Here is a 16340-nt window from a genome sequence, read left to right as displayed (position 1 = left end):
TCTCAATATTTACTTGCTACAGTGCAAATCTTATAGTCCAAAAGCTAGCCAAAAAGTGGTTTCATTTTTGTGGTGGATGAAATTTATTGGAAATTGTTGTATTACTAAGGTATGTTACGGATCCAAGCGGGCTGACAGTTATGTTGGTACAGTGACTAGGTAAGACTGGTAAAAGGTCCCATTTTCTGCAAAACCTTATCCATCAATGTGGTGCTTGAAAATTTGTACAATGAAAGTTAACAATGTGCTAAACTTAAGTTTGAAAGGGCTGACAGGTTGGTTGGTGGCGAAGGGGTAAAGTTAGCCAAAATTTCTGCAAAATATTTCATTGCGAATATGTCGGCCAATTGAACCACATGTTTCTTAACATTTAACAATGCACATGTAGAAATGGCTGACAGGTTGGTTGGCACGTAATGCTGTAATATGTATTTTGTTGCGTGCCCATGTATGCAGTATGCACATGGAGCACACAGGTAATGTCACAAGGTAGGTGTCTTCCCCCTAAGGGGTTGGGATAGGCGGATCACACAGGTACATGCTGTATGTTGCAAATAACTTATGTAAATGCATTTTTTTGCTTTATATGTTCATTAATGTTACACAATTTAATTTTGCGAAATTATTTATATCTTAAACAATAGTTTACAACCCTATTTACATACTATTTTATTGAATACTCACCATGCAAGGAAATATTATGTATGGTTTAGTTTTTATGAATGAAAATAGTATATAATGACCTATTTAGCAACAATCAATGAACTTAAATAAATAATTCAACAAAAATAAACAAATTTTTGTTTTAAACAAACACCTCCTCTTGCTCATATCTTTTATCTCCGAGAGTATTGGTTTCTTTGCTTGGCATTTAACCTGCCACCACCCCTAAAGCAGACAACCAAATCTGTGCCACAAACGAATACTGAGCCTCAAAGAGTTTAGTGATCAGAATCCTAAGTAGCTCCTAGAGCTTACCCAACAGTGTGAGCGGACTAAGCGCGGTGCCTTACATCACCGGCTTACGTGCTCCAACCTCTCACATGTCATATATATATGCTAAAGTGGGTAACTGCACTCCGTCAACGACTAAAAATATATATGACATCCAAATAAACAAATATTGGTTTAAATTAACATGGTTGGTAAGCACCTGGGCACTCGTTGCCATTAAAAACGAGCTTGAGGAATACAATCCCACGAAAAACTGTACAAATTTAGACAAGGATCTTCCCATAGTCGTGGTGTCTGCCATGCATCCATCGCCAGGCTCTGCAGCCTCTTTCGTAGAAGTGAGGTTGACAACTGAACAGAATTTCGGTACAGTGCATTGTGACCACCATTCTGTTCCGGTACTGCCCAGCTAGAAACCGCATTCCAACTACCTCGGCCTCCCGGCATCTTCGCAATCTCAACATGGCTGCCCGAACTTTTACCACTAAATCGATTGGGAGAGTGTTTACCAAAAGGGTGGTAGCCTTGTAGGAGGTTGTTTTAAAAACACCAGTGCTTACAATTAAGGCTCTGTGCTGGCACTCCTTAAATTTTAAAGAAGTGCTCTATTCATATCACACCTATGCACCCAAACGGGCGCCGCGTAAGAGGTCATGCTTTCGAAGACACCTGGATACACCATGTACATTTGATGGCTAGACAATAATACCGACCTCTGCTTCACACTCCAGAGCATCTGGAAACAGAGTACCAAGGAACGCTTGGTAAGTCACCACAGATGTTAAATTGTGGCCATGATGACCAAACCCGCAACGAACACTGGACAATACGTACAATGGCATTGGCCGGTAACAAGATTTTGCGATCTGCTAGGGACTGCGCTTCAACTCACGCATGGAGTTTTACCATAACTTGAGTCTCACTTACTTGATTTCATGAACATACTCATTACGGGTAGATCCGCAGACCCTCAGCATACACAGCATCAACGATAATTACCGTTAATGGGCCAAGCTGGTATCTTCTCTACCGAAACTAACTCTTGCGCGCAGCACGCTAAGGTCAGTGGACCACTACTTTTCCCCGGGTTTCCGCCTACGTTTAATGGACTGCTCCCCGAAAGCAGCAGTTATGACGGCTCCAGGCACTTTCCGATCAGCGGACTGACCACAACCTAAGGGTCCGTCCATTGGCCAAGGCAGCCGTAGGACCCTATCGAAGCCAGTCTTGTTGGTCTGGCCTAATTGTTCAGCCATTAATTCCACCTCCTCCCTGTGCTCAATGCGCCATTCGAACCCCCTGCAAGGCAACTGCGAACTCGCGCCGCAGCTTGTCCTGATTCTGGCCCCATAGGTTATAGCGACTCGAATCTGGAGCTCTTACACCGCCTTCGTGAGGCAGTATTTATTTATTACTTTTAATTTTTATTTTGATATCACGAAATTTATTGAATCGATATATTACTAAGGTATGTTTGGATCTGAGCGAGCTGACAGTTTTGTTGGTACAGGAACAGGTAAAAGATGCCATTTTTCTCCGAAAACCTATCCATCGATGGGGTGCTCAAAATTTGTACAATGATAGTTAACAATGTACAAACCTAAGTTCGAAAGGGCTGACAGGTAGGTCGGCGCGAAGAGGTTGGCGGTTAGGGGTAAAATTGGCCGAAATTTCTGTAAAGAAATTTCATCGCGGATGATGTTCAGAAAAGAAGGAGGCTCCGTCATGCGTTAACTGTAAGCGGTTACACAAACCACATAGGCACTCAGTTAGCAGTAAGGAGTGCGGTTGTTACTTAAGAGTGGTTGAGATTTACTTCAACTCTCTTGATGGCTAGGTTCGGTCAACGAAATGCCCAGAGTGCCTATTTAGTTCAAGTAGAGCTAGCTGAAGTAGTCGAAAAACAGAGCTTCGATGACGTTCTTCTACAGCATCCGTATGTAAGTGATACCATGATTTCCATGTTGGAAGAAGTTTTTCGTTGGTGACAGCAAATCCACTGTCCTGTGCAAGAAGTCGATAAATAGATTCATCATACGGTAGGCCTCTGACACGCACCATGTCGTTGTTAAGCTTGCCGTGAATGGTTTGGAAATGGTCGATGTTAGTTCGTACTTTCAGTACAGGGATGACACTGAACAGTATGAGGAAATATGGGATAGAATTGTTAGGTTGGTAGCGGGTCGTCCTGTTCTAATAGGAGTTGATGCGAACGCCAAATTCCTTCTTTGGCACAGTGGGATCACGGACGATTGCGGCGAATTAATCGAAGGTTTCATCGCGCAGATCAGTCTGATGTTTTCAATGTAGCCGGCGAGTTGACTACCTTTGCTGGTGCAGTTGGTTTGCGGAGGGCCTTCCATGGTACCAACATTGATGTTACCATTGTTAAGGATATTCCCGGTAAGATTCTGAATTGGTCAATAGTCGATGATTGAGAAAGCAATCAATATCTAATAGTTTATGATTGGGTAGGTGTGCTACGTGATGTCTTTAGGAGTGACGTTTCTGTTCAGCAGGGGCGCTTCCTGCACAGGCGGGCGGATTGGCCCAAGTTTTCTAACATCCTAGCGGCCAGGCTACGAGTTTTCGCTCGAAATCTGGACGAAGTCCCATTAGATGACCTGAAAGAGAAAGAGCCGCTAAACTTTCTATTTTTAGAAGTACGGGTCGAGAGAGAGTGGCCGAATGGTGGACTCGGGAATTGACAGCGATGAAGCGGACTGTAGGCTGGCTCAATAGAGCCACGCAGCGTGCGGATGATCCTGATCGGCGTGCAGTCTTGATTGCGGATTATCGCCGTAACAGGACCAAGTATTTTCATAAGATTAGGTCTTCTAAATGTGATTCCTGGTGCTCTTTTGTGCAAGAGCAAGGGAATAAAGACCCGTGGGTTGTTGTTTTTGAGTTCTTGATCATAAGCGGAAAAAGACATTCTCCTGTCGGCTTTCTCGGACCAAGATGGTGTTGTTATAGATAAAGATCGCAATCATCTCATGGACGACGTACTTCCAGATGATACTGAGGTTGGTGAGACCTCATATCATCGACGTGTCCGAAGGGAAGTTGTAGGTTTTCGCTCTGAGATTATGTCTTGAGAAATTACTGAGGCGGAAGTCCGTCAAGTAATCTGTAGCCTGACTAGGAATAATGCCTTGGATATGATAATATCACGGTGTTCGCACATTGCCCGTAATTCTTGGCCTCTGACTAGGGTTTTCAGTAGGTTGTTTTTTGCTGGGCACTCTTCAGCGTGTTGGAAACGTCGTGTGTTGAAACTGCTCTTCAAAGGTGGCGACAAGGATCCCATTATAAGCTCCTCTTACCGTCCTCTGACTTTCTTGCCTGTAGTAGTAAGGTTTTTGAAAAGGTCTTGTACCTCCGCATCAATAGTAGGTTAATTTCTAACCATATGCTGATGGACGACCATTATTATTTTCGCCCCGGCAAGGGCACTGAGGACGCGCTTCTTAGGGTTATGGATTTGGCTTCAGCCAGCGAGTGCAAATATGTACTCGGTGTCTTCTTGGATTTATCCAGGGTATTCAATAACTTGTGGTGGCCCTCTGCCTTGTTTCAACTCCAGCAGCGTGGCTGCACGCTAAATGAGATCAGAACTCTCTCGAGTTACACAGAACCGTTCTCCTTCGTGACGGCACTTCGGAGGTAAGAAAGACCCTGTTTAAAGGTTGTCCACAGGACAGTGTTCTCGGCCCACTCGTCTAGGTCGTTGAGTTCGATTCTCTTATGCGATTGTGGAGGCCCAGTGGCTGTCGCATCGTGGCTTATGCCGACGATGGATTGCTGCTGGTCGAGGGTAATTCGCGTGCCGAGATAGAGCTCACAACGACACAGGAGCGTAAGGTACTAAGGTTGTGGAATCTTCAACATAAGATGGTTTTCAGTGCTGAGAAAACCACTATTATGTTCTTAAAGTGTTGTCTAGCTGCAACCCGTCATCCGCGGGTTGTGATGGACGGCCTTCTGATTTGGTAAGTGACCGTTCAGAAGTATCTGTGAGTTATCCTTTACGAGAGGCGTCTCTTCAAGGAGCACCCCCAGTTTGTAGCGAAGAAAGCCATTGATGGTTTCTTCAGTGTCCGTAGTCATTCATCCCGATTGGGGGTTCAACTATCGTACTATGCATATTCTTTCCATAGGTGTCTGTGAGGCCATAATGTTGTACGCTGCGCCCGTATGGGCTCATCGTTCACAATTCCAATGATATAGGGATATTCACTATATATAGCTTGGTTTCCCCCAATCGACATATTTCTCAATTTCTTTCGGGACATGTTGCTTTTATGGATAGTTTGGCTAGGTTTAGTTTGGTTAACTCCGGTTTGTGTCCAGGCTGTAGGATCGATGACACGGTGGACCATGTCCTGTATGTCTGTCCACGGTACGAAGTTGAGCGTACCAGAGTTATTAGGGAACTTGAGAGAGTAAACTCCTTCTCTGATCTGCGAGTCATCTGGAGAACGCACAGAGACTGGACAATTGTGGCTGGCTTCCTTCGATTCTTCGCCCAACGTTGAGCGGCCAAAGGGATTTAGTAGAGTAGGAACTCGGGCGGCTAGAGCCCGCCTGGACAGTCTGATTGACCGAAGGTAGGCGCTTTGGCAGCGAGCCATGGTTAGTTAGAAAGAGGTTACTTTGATTGTGGAAGTTCTCGGCGGAACGTCGACTGGACTGCCGATAGGCATGGGACACCATGCAGCTGTGAGGTGTAGCGGCATCTCGACGATGGTTTATGAGGTGAATGTCATGCGGGACTCTGCAATGGGGCCGAGTGGGAGTAGGAGGTCTGCCCACCTCTCCATAGTGGACCAGACCGGAGTCCTTAACTTAAGAAAAATGTAACCTAAGTCTGGGGTTTGAACCAAGTTGAGTTCACTAAGGGAACTAGGACTAAATTTCGTTGTGGTGATCAACATGTTTGATGGTATGTTGTATTTATTTTGCCTCAAATTACTAGACATTCACGAAATTGGATCTTAATAAGTAGAACTAGGTGCGAGGATTGCGCTTCCGCGAGCTCGGTTAACTAGTTCAGAGGGATACGATGTTGGACATTCAAGATATCTGGATGTCAGTGAAGGCAATAAGCTGAGTTATTAAATCACCGATGCAAATGTCTACCGAGGCATTTGCATCGGTTGCATCCCAATGAGGCCAGGCTTATTACTATGAGATGTAAACAATGAGAAGTGAGAGGGCGATAGATGACTCCCGTTATAGCCCAACAGTGCTAGGAATGTGGGGGGGTGGTGTGGAAACGGGAACATCAGTAAGGGGGTGTCTTCCCCTACGGGGTTGTGATGTATGTAGCAAATTTTAACTCTGTTCTCCTTAAGTGCGTCCAGAGTTCCTGCGTGTTGGTCTATTGTCAGTAATTTTTTGGCTGCTGGTTGTGTGTGTATCTTCCAGCAGTATCAAGACTTTGCTGATTGTCAGATGGTTGGCACAGTTAGCATTTGTCTATGTTAGGGTCATCATTTCTTACTTCTGTGGAGGTAAAGGGGTTGCATTTGTACCCATCTCATCGCGACTGAAAGGTGACAATGACTCCTGGTCATAAGACTCTATTACAAGCAAGGATTTTTCCTTAGTTCTGCTTGTGCTCTTTTCAGAGCAAGGGCTGTAATCTGTGGATTCATGCAGTATGTTCATATATTGCACATAATCGATCCAGTAGTGAAGGCAAAAGCTGATTTTTTTATTTATTACTTTTATTTGGCTTATTATAATAAGTCAGATATCTACTGATATCTGAGTTTTGATATTACAATAATCAAACCACTTTTTCGGTTCTAATTAAGTAAATTACAGTCTAAACACTACACAAATTTCTGGACAGTATGCAAACAGCGACTGATGAACTCAGGTATGCTACTCTAATATTACTTCAAAGTTTAAGATGTTCCTCAGTATTAATACATTTAAACAAATTATTTAAAATGCTATAAATTGTCATATCCTATAAACATAATTTTTTCAGCAATCAAAATAATGTTGGTCTCATTTAACTAAAAATAAAAATGTGGAGTTCTCAATTACAAATAGTAAGAGGGCTTTGATATTTTTCTGTCATTTTAAGTGACTAAAAGATTGAATTTTCTATTATCTTAATTATATGATATAATGTAAGTATTTGCTTAATCAATTAACAAAGATTATTCAATTTTTTAAATATGCTGAAATTTTCCAATCAGAAAAATAAATCAGAAAATTAATCTTTTTCAAAACAGACTTCAACTTCATGAAGTTGGGATAATTGAATTTCTGTTGAACTTTATTATATAATTATCTTTCCCATACTAAAGAAGTTTTTTTGTAAAAAGGACTACACGTGTGTACAGCTCTTAAGACTGAAAGCAGTTTTACCTATTTGGTTATCAGCTGGTGTGCAAAACACAGACATCATCAATAACTAGCTACCTCAGGCCTTTAGTTAAGGGCTAAACAGACAGTTCCTTTTCACCTGCAGAAGCAAACAGTGCCAATCAATGATTAACAAATTATTAGACACCAAATGCACTCTAAAGAACTGATATACAAGTGTCTTGTTTTGACCAATTTAAATATCATTGCTGTCGATGCTGGAAGTAGTGGTTTTAAATATATCTATAATCTTAGGATTTAGTTGTTAAAATACTTTATAAATTCTTGAATTTCATAATTATACATAATGTGAACCAAAATAATATGTAATAATGTAATTCATTCATACATTTTACCTGTTTGAGGAAGACAAACTGGACGAATATTCTTGGAGAATGTGACAGGCTTTCGAAGTTTGAGAAGTGCAATATCATGATTATATGAATTAAGGTCAAAATTTCGATGGCGGATGATTGAAGACACCATTCTCATAACGGCAGGAGAATCAGTCGTCACAAATTGGTTATGGTCACCAAGGATTATTCTTATTTTTGATCTTTTAAGCCTGAATTTAGATTAATTACAAAATTAATAATTTATTTAATTAAATTGATTTCTTATAAATAATAACAACAAATGATGAGTACACAAGCACTAAAAAAAGTCATGAAAACAGAAAAATTATAATGAAAATTAGGAAATAAAGATCAAAAGATGAAAGATTTGTTAATTGAAGCAATTAATTGAGCTCAAGCATTATTAATTAATAATGCTCTAGAGATATGTAGGAATAGTTTGCATATTTATTATTTAATTCATGTAAAAAGGGATTATAAAAGTTACAAAATGGCTGTTATTTAACATTCTAATTACAGTGAGAAGAGATATTATATAAAAATAAGAATCAGAGTTTAAAAAACATTTTTTCACACATTAGTTACAATTGTTTTTTCTGAGTAATAATATTAACCATGAAGAGGGTTCCTGTGGAGAACAAAACTAAGGTGCCCCAAATAGGGCTGGGTCATCTCCATTCAGTGGACTTGGCATGCTGCTGATGGTAACAGACTGGTTAAAAACTTATGAAGAAGAAAATGGGAAAACACTTCACTCCTCACTTTCCCCAGTATGCCAGTCGGACTGTTTCTAATACTTAAATAAGAATGGCTATGCCATTTTAGGAGTAACTTGTTTGATTGCAGCCAGTGCAGTTATAATGCCTAACCATCAATGTATAATCATATATTGGAGTACAACCAGTTATCTATCCTGTTTCATAGGAATTACTAGTTAATAGGCCAGCCATTAAGCCCTGATTGTCAGATCGCTATTACCACTTATAGTTGAATGCAAGCACCTTTATTACTTCCAAATCTGAAGAGTGCTGCATCAGCTATCATCTTGGTAGATTACTGTCTACCAAGATTCTTGGGTCCCCAAGAGCAAGGCAATCAAACATCATATGTTCATTCGACTGGACCTCCCCACAGACGCACAGCTTATAAGTTGCCTGGTGAAACCTGCATAGATATTGATTCAAATTTACATCGTTGATGAACACCTAAACTCCTGTTGCCCTTAAAAATGAACTAGAGGTATACCATCCCCCAAGTTCTGTATAAATCTACACAAGGACTTTCCCTTAGTTGTGGTGAACAACTCTTGTTGTCATGCTTCAGTAAGACGCTCTTTAGCCTCCTCCACAGGCGGCAGATGAGCAACTGTTAAAGATTTAGTTACGTCGCATTGTGATCATCGTTCCGCTCTGATACAGGCCCGGCTCAAAACCGTATTCAAAATACCTCGGCCTCCCTGCCGAGGTATTTCGCAATCTCCACATGACCGCCCGAAACTTCACCACTAAATTGACTGGGAGAGTCTTTCCCAATAACGTGGAAGCCTCGGAGGAGGTTGTTTTAAAAATACCATTGCATACAATTAAGGCTATGTGCTGGGCACTCCCTAAAGTTTGAATAGGTGCTCCATTTCGGTCCAACCTATGCGCCCAAACGAGCGCGGCGTAAGAGGTCATACTTTCGAAGACACCGCAATACACCAAGTACAGTTAACGGACCGATACCTCAAGTCCTTCTGAGCAATCCTACTAAGCTTGTGCATCACAGAGACGGCGTCCGCCGCTACTAGCCTACAGTGGTTGCTAAACAGCAACGTTTCATCAAACAACATCTAGGTACTTACAAAGTCTAACTCCGCTGATTACAAAGTCTTTATGTTTAATATAGGGGTTACGACTGTATGATAATTTCTCTGCACCCTTGAGAAGCATAAACTTCGTCTTAGGCACAGAAGTCTTTAAATTTTGAATGTCAATCCAGTCCTCTGCGGTTAACAAGGCCGCCTGCGCCCGGTATTCTAGCTGTGGTAGTGAATTACCACGAACAAAAAGGAGATAATCGTCGACAAAAGCCTGGGTCGTGACTCGTTCTGGAAATGTCAATCCTAGAAATCCGTCGAATACCAAGTTCCACAGCAGGGGACCGAGAACGGACCCTGCGGGCTTCCCCTAGTAACAAATTTTTTCACAACTATGTGTGCATTTTTAAACAGAGCTGTACGGTTAGACAAATAGTCACGTACCACACGGCCTGCAGGGCTAAGGAAACATTGCGGCGTTCTACCTCATAGAGGACAGAACTCTAAGACAAGCAAGGAAATGCTGCCTCTATGTCAATAAATATTGCCAAAACATATTTACAGTCGGCGCTTTACACCTTGGCAAGAGCATTTCCAATGCAATCCCCGGTGCCAATCCCTTTTGTGAAGCCATAATGGCCTCGATTTAGAAAAAAGTTCACCTCATTGCTTTCCCCGATCCGACAACTATCCTTTTAAGGAACCGACAAGACTCTGATGGGTCGATAACTATCGACCTCACTAGAATTCTTTCCTGGTTTTAAGAGTATCCTTGCCAAAGCCACTTTCCAACTAATCGGAAACCAGCCTCAGCTTAGAATACCCTAGAACAGCCTTCTAAGCGGCTCTCTTTTGACTGGCAGCAGATGAAATAATATATCCAGTTCAATTCCGGGTGTCTCTTTTTAGTGCCATTCAGATAACCATTCGGTTTATAACAAGGGGTCCATTGGTCAAGGCCGCCAAAGGACCCTATCCCAGCTACCCTTGATGGCCCGACCGAATTGTTTACCCATCAATTCCATCTCCTCTCTGTGATCCATGCGCCATTCCAACCACTGCTAGGCAGCTGCGCACTCGCGCCAAACCTTGTGCTGATCCAAGCCCCTTCCGTTACAACGACCAAGACCTGAAGCTCGTATACCGCCTCCATAAACGATCTCATAGATTATAAACCTACGATCGTTCACACTGGCCTCGGGCCAGACAGTCCAACTATTTGTTCTTCGATGCAAGTCGTCCGACAACAAAATGACGTTGATGTAAATTTTTCCCAGTTCAAAAGAGAAAGTTGACGGTTTTCTGTCAGGTAGAGATCATTAAAATCAGGTAGAGATTCTTGGCTTCCACGAACTGTTCGAGACCAGCGTCTCTGGGATCATTGAGTGGTGAAACCCAGGCGGGGGAACTAGCATTATGGCCCAGAGCAACCAGCACTCTGGTGTCCGGGAGACCGTCCAGAATCTTACCCAAATTCGTCAGCAAGCCACCGATACCTCATCCAAGCTGGAAGTATCCCAACACTGGCACAACATCGAGCGTACCCCTTATGATTCGCAGAACAGTGAATTGCTCATAGGACCAATGGAACATCCAGAAGACACCCAACGAATCTGAGCCAACCACAATCGCGGAGAGCGGCCGTTCTCCACGAGAATGAATAACATCCACCCCGTGGAAGCCAACCACCCTGCTCCCGGCCGTGTGCGGCTTCTGGACAAGAGCACTTCGGGGTTGTACTCCTCAAGGAGCCTCATGGCTTCATTGGTGGCTGCCCGCGCATGATGCAAATTCAAATGCCCAAGGCGCAAGCGTTCAACATGGTGGAGTCTGTCCTGAAAGTTTCCCCTAATTCAGACGTCGCCATAAGCTGTGTTTTACATAACTCTCTTCCGTGTAATATCATACGCTCTGCACTGCCTACCCGACCCGGTGTCCAGCATCGCTGCCTTTCATCAAGGTACAGGCGGCGCACTTGGCAGGCGAAGACTTGGCAGAGCAATTGGCTGTCCTGTGTCACGGAAGAGCACAGTGCCAGACATCTCCGACTGTAGTGACAGTGACCACACATCACCTCACTCTGCAGTGGACAGAGGGGTGACCAATGCCTTGTAGCATCGGACGACCTCTATATGGTTGACGACCTACATGAGTTCCACCCGAAAAACAGGCGTCCACCGGTCACCAAGACCTGCTGGACTTTGGCGAGGTCACCCAGTGACTCTTTGAAGCTTCCTTCCTTCCCAGCTACCTGACCACCGTCGATATGTCCGTCGTGGATTTCCTTCGGGAAATCCACGACGGACATATCCAATGTAGGTTTTTTTTCCGTGCGCGCCCCTGAGGATTTCGGGCTCCTCCTCCGTTGTTGCCCTTAGCATATAGTATACCAATATCTGCGACCTCCACTTAGGCAGTAACTGATCCTTCAGCCCGTTTCTTGTCAGTACGTCGGCCTCCAGCAGCTGTTTCACCTGCCGCTCACTATGACTTCCAAGATGACACGTTGGTCACTTGTTTTAGTGATCCGGGAGACTCGGATCTTTCCTCTCCGTGGGACAAGGACCTTCTTCAGTAATAGCTCCGTCGCTAACGAAGAAGCCTCCGGACCAGGTTTTAGCAGAACCACCTTAACGGTATCCCGCTTGAGTTTAGCTGCCGGTACCTGAAGTAGCAGCGGTGGACTAATCCGATTAGGCACAGGCGCGGCAGTTGCTGCGGCGAAGGAGACAGGCTTTTTAACCTTCTCCTCCACCTGTTTTATAGACTTGTGCAGTTCACCCACAGCCTCACCCGTCACCGGCTTGAAGCCCCTGACTCCCTTCACAACCTCAACCTCTTCCACCTTGCCGGACAGTCGTGAAACAACTGAGTCCAAGGCAAGGTCGGCACCTTGGAGTTCCTCACATTTTAATGCCAGATCCGAGACCAACAACGCACATTGACTCAAATAGGAGTCGACAAGCTGCTGAATCTACAAGTACACTCTCGACTCCTTTTTAGAGGAGAATTTGGTCCACTCCAACCGCATCTCTTCCATCCCTCCTAAACCTTCGGACCCGGGGTTCACCTGCTTCTCAGCAGGCTTACCTCCCAAGACCTTTCGCCTAGACCTGATCACTACACCGCTATCCACCACTTCTTGACTTCGTGGGGAGCCGCCCTTTGCGCTTGGCTTGCCCCTCCTTGCCGCGCATTCCTTGTGCGGTTCCGGTCGCAGCCTTCGCCGCACAATTCGTGACAGTGGTTTTGGCCACTGTCACGAATGTTTGGATTTTTTGTGCAATCCGCTTCATGAGAGTACATCACCTTCCCTGTGGAAACCTCCAAGATCTCCTTTTCGGTGGACCGGGGCTTCTGCGGAGATCTGCCGATTGACCTTCTCGGCTAGAAGGGGTCAACGACCACCAAGTCCTTGGCAAAACCAACCAAGTCCTCCAAGCAATCTCCCTCGGATTGCTCCACCGCAGCTTAAGCAAGTAGCACTGACTGGGATGCCAGGCACTACGTCCACAGCCTGAAAGAAACTAACACCTAACTCAAGGCAAGGTGAGCATGGTGAGTTCAACAGTTTCTTTTCTGAGCAAGGCCTCCTGTTCTCACATAACCCCGCTCGAAACGTCAAAAAAGCTAAAAGCTCCTAAGTCAGACCACCGGCAAGGTCGGAGTGAAATCGCTTCCTAAACAGAGCCAGAGGATCCAGAAAGTTTATTGGCCTCTCCAACTACAGATTGGGGACACCGATACACAAAGAAAACGTCCTTACCTAGCCGACAAGTAAACTAGCGAGTACTAAGTAAACTCCATGATGGTTGGTGGTCAATCCGAAAAAACACCACTTGTAAAAAGGCCTCGGTGAGTTTTGTTTGACGAGGATAATAATCCTGCAGAAAAGACTAATTCCAACATATCAAATATAAAATATAAAAACATTCGTTTTGTTGTTCTTTGGAATAATCAGGAAGGTGGATCCCTTCAAAAGGTCTCGCCTTTTCTTATTAACAAAGGTGAAACCGGTTCATATGGTTCTCCGAAGAACATAAAAAAAATTAGGAGACGGAACGATTTTAATAGAAACGTTAAATGATGAGCAGAGTAGCTCTCTGTTACGTCTCAGTAATACAAGCGGCATAAACAAAAGTGCGGTATGCCACAAGACGTTAAATACAAGCCGTGGAGTAATTTTTGCCGCGACCTTCTTGACATGGATATAACTGAAATAGCTTCAAAACTCGAACTTAGTAACCAGGAAGTTATGGAGGTGAAACGAATAAAGAAACGACAGAACGGAGTGAAACACTTTCCCTTATATTAACTTTTAATTTTCCGGTACCACCATAGAACATTAAAGTGGGTTACCTGTCGGTTCGGGTGCGACCTTTCATCCCCAACCCACGACGATGTTTCCAATGCCAAAGGTATGGCCATACCACAACTTCTTTTACAAAAACTATAATCTGCGCTCGATGTGCCAAAGGAGATAATAATGATAAAGAAGGTACGCATTCAGCTCGATCTTGTGATTGCCCAGAAGAAGAGAAGGCAATCCTAAAAATCTGTACCGAGTAAAAGCTTTCTTTTCCAGCCGCCCTAACAAATACAAAAAGACAATTAACTCTCGTAACCTCTTTAAACCGGATGTCTCTTTTGGTACTACAACATCAATAAGGGGTCCTATAAATGGAGGCAACCAACAGTACGGATCTTGAAGTGAACTGAAAAAGCTAGTTCAGATGTTATCTAATGACGTTGCTTCACTTACTGCAACTATCTCTGAATTAACGATGATGAATAAGAAGTCGGTAGTTGCAGCTAGTGAAGTTAACACTAGTGAGATCCCCCAGAAAGTTCCTGTCCCTAAAGTTCTATCTTTGCGGACAAGAGTAAATACAGCTGGTGGTAAACCACCTAATAAGCTCCCTGTTAAGGAAGCCTACACAACCACCTTCTCTGGGATGTCTGAAACATCCCGATTTTCTAAATTTCCCCCTCCAACACTTCGTCTACTGAGGATAATATGGTAGAGGAACCGCTCGACCTCAGGGTATCGAAGATTTTTAAAACAAAATTTCGAAAAAGTAAAGCCGAATCACCTATAAATAAATTTTTCATATATCTGTATTTTTGTATCTAACTGTTTTTATGAGCATTATTCAATGGACCGTTAGAGGTCTACGGTCTCGCATTGAAGATATTAGAGTGTTGATGTGCGCACATGAACCATCAATAATGTGCTTCCAAGAAACCCATCTATTACAGCAAGTTGCGGTAACACACAGAGGCTATACATGTGAGAGATACGACTGTCTTTTAGACAGTAGAGAGAATGGTGGTGTTGCTATTTTCATGCGGAATGAGGTGTCGGCTACAAGGCTAAAACTAGTTACCATCATTCCTGCTGTTGCTGTAAAAGTCTCAACTCCCTTTAAATTGCATATCTGCAATTTGTATCTCTATTGAACTGTATGTTCAATGCTCTAGAAGTATCAAATCTCCTCATGGAAATTCCATCGCCGTCTTTAACAGAAGGAGACTTCAATAATCATCTTTCTGCTCCGCTCGAGGAAATATGATGTGAGTCAGACAAAACTTGGAACTGTGTCTTCTGAATGATGGATCATACACATTTATGTCTTCATCTTCTGGTACACTGTCAAATATCGACCTATCCTTATGGTCACCAAATTTACTCCCTCGTCTTAACTGGTCTGCTTGTGACGACCGTCACGGCAGTGACTACAGGTCAATTACTATAGCTTTTGGTGTCGACGGTGTAGTGTATAAAAGACCACGTAGATGGCTGATTGTTTTCGTTTGGTTAGCTCATCATACAGTACCGATTTCCAGAGGTATAAATTACAGATGGAAGTACTATCGTTAAACGCCGGTGATTCGGTCGGTGAATTAAACGCCCCATTTTCATTCAAGAAGTTGTCATACGCACTTAAAAACTCGCGTGTCACCTCCCGTGGACCTGACAACACTCCTCTTAGTATGCTCTCACACATTTCTAATTCGGCACTACAAACACCTATTGTGTGTTTATAATAGTCTGTTCTCCTTACAAGTTTTCCCTTTGATTTATTCAGGAGCCATTGTAATACCAGTACTTAAACCCGGTAAAGGGTTCAAGCTACCTTCAAGCTACCGCTCTATCTCTTTGACAGCATTTTATGTAGTCATGGAAAAAATGGTGAACTCACATGGCACTTGCAGAGACATGGTCATCTATGTCTAGAACAATGCGGTTTCCTCCAAGGACGTTCTTCCATTGACACTTAGTGTCACTGGAAGCAGCTATTCAAAACGCTTTCCTATTCCGTCCGCTCCTCGTCGCTATCTACTTTAATATCAAGAAAGCTTACGATACAGCCTGTCGACGTGGTATTCTTAACACTATTAAAGAATGGGTTGTCAAGGACTGTACGCTTGCATTTATCAGGTGTTTCCCTAATGACCTAACTCTCCGTGTTCGTGTTTGAGATTCTTTATCGGGTAGCATCAAGCGTCACTGGAGAATGAAGTACCACAAGAAAGTATATTAAGTGCTACCTTTTTTGCTGTAGTCATCAACAGTATTATTGAATGTGTGCAACCACCTGTTTCATGTTCGTTATTTATTGATTATTTTGCCGTATGTATTACGTCTCGTTCAACAGCCACAGCAGAAAGACTACTACAGAACACAATATCTCGTCTTGAAGCTTAGTCCAAAGTTACCGGCTTTTCACCTGAGAAAACAAAATGTGTAGTCTTTTCGCTTGCGGAATACTTTTATACCACAAATCTTTCTGAATCAAGAGCAAATTGCTATCTCTCTTGATATCAAGTTTTAGGTTTGCTTTTTG

The 16340-nt window shown here is 43.3% G+C and overlaps 1 protein-coding gene across 1 annotated transcript in view; it reads right to left on the bottom strand.

The window, feature by feature from the left end:
• LOC142334475 (trypsin-1-like) overlaps nt 1-16340 on the bottom strand; it is a 93382-nt gene that overhangs the window by 15204 nt on the left and 61838 nt on the right. The window contains exon 4 of the mRNA XM_075382541.1: nt 7695-7903. Coding sequence (XP_075238656.1) covers nt 7695-7903 — 209 coding nt within the window. The remainder of the gene's footprint in view (nt 1-7694; nt 7904-16340) is intronic.

The sequence above is a fragment of the Lycorma delicatula genome, chromosome 1 (assembly GCF_047948215.1).
Source record: "Lycorma delicatula isolate Av1 chromosome 1, ASM4794821v1, whole genome shotgun sequence".
In the NCBI taxonomy this organism is placed as follows: Eukaryota; Metazoa; Arthropoda; class Insecta; order Hemiptera; family Fulgoridae; genus Lycorma; species Lycorma delicatula.
The sequence above is the reverse complement of the archived record's forward strand: the minus strand, read 5'-3'. Positions and strand labels throughout refer to the sequence as shown.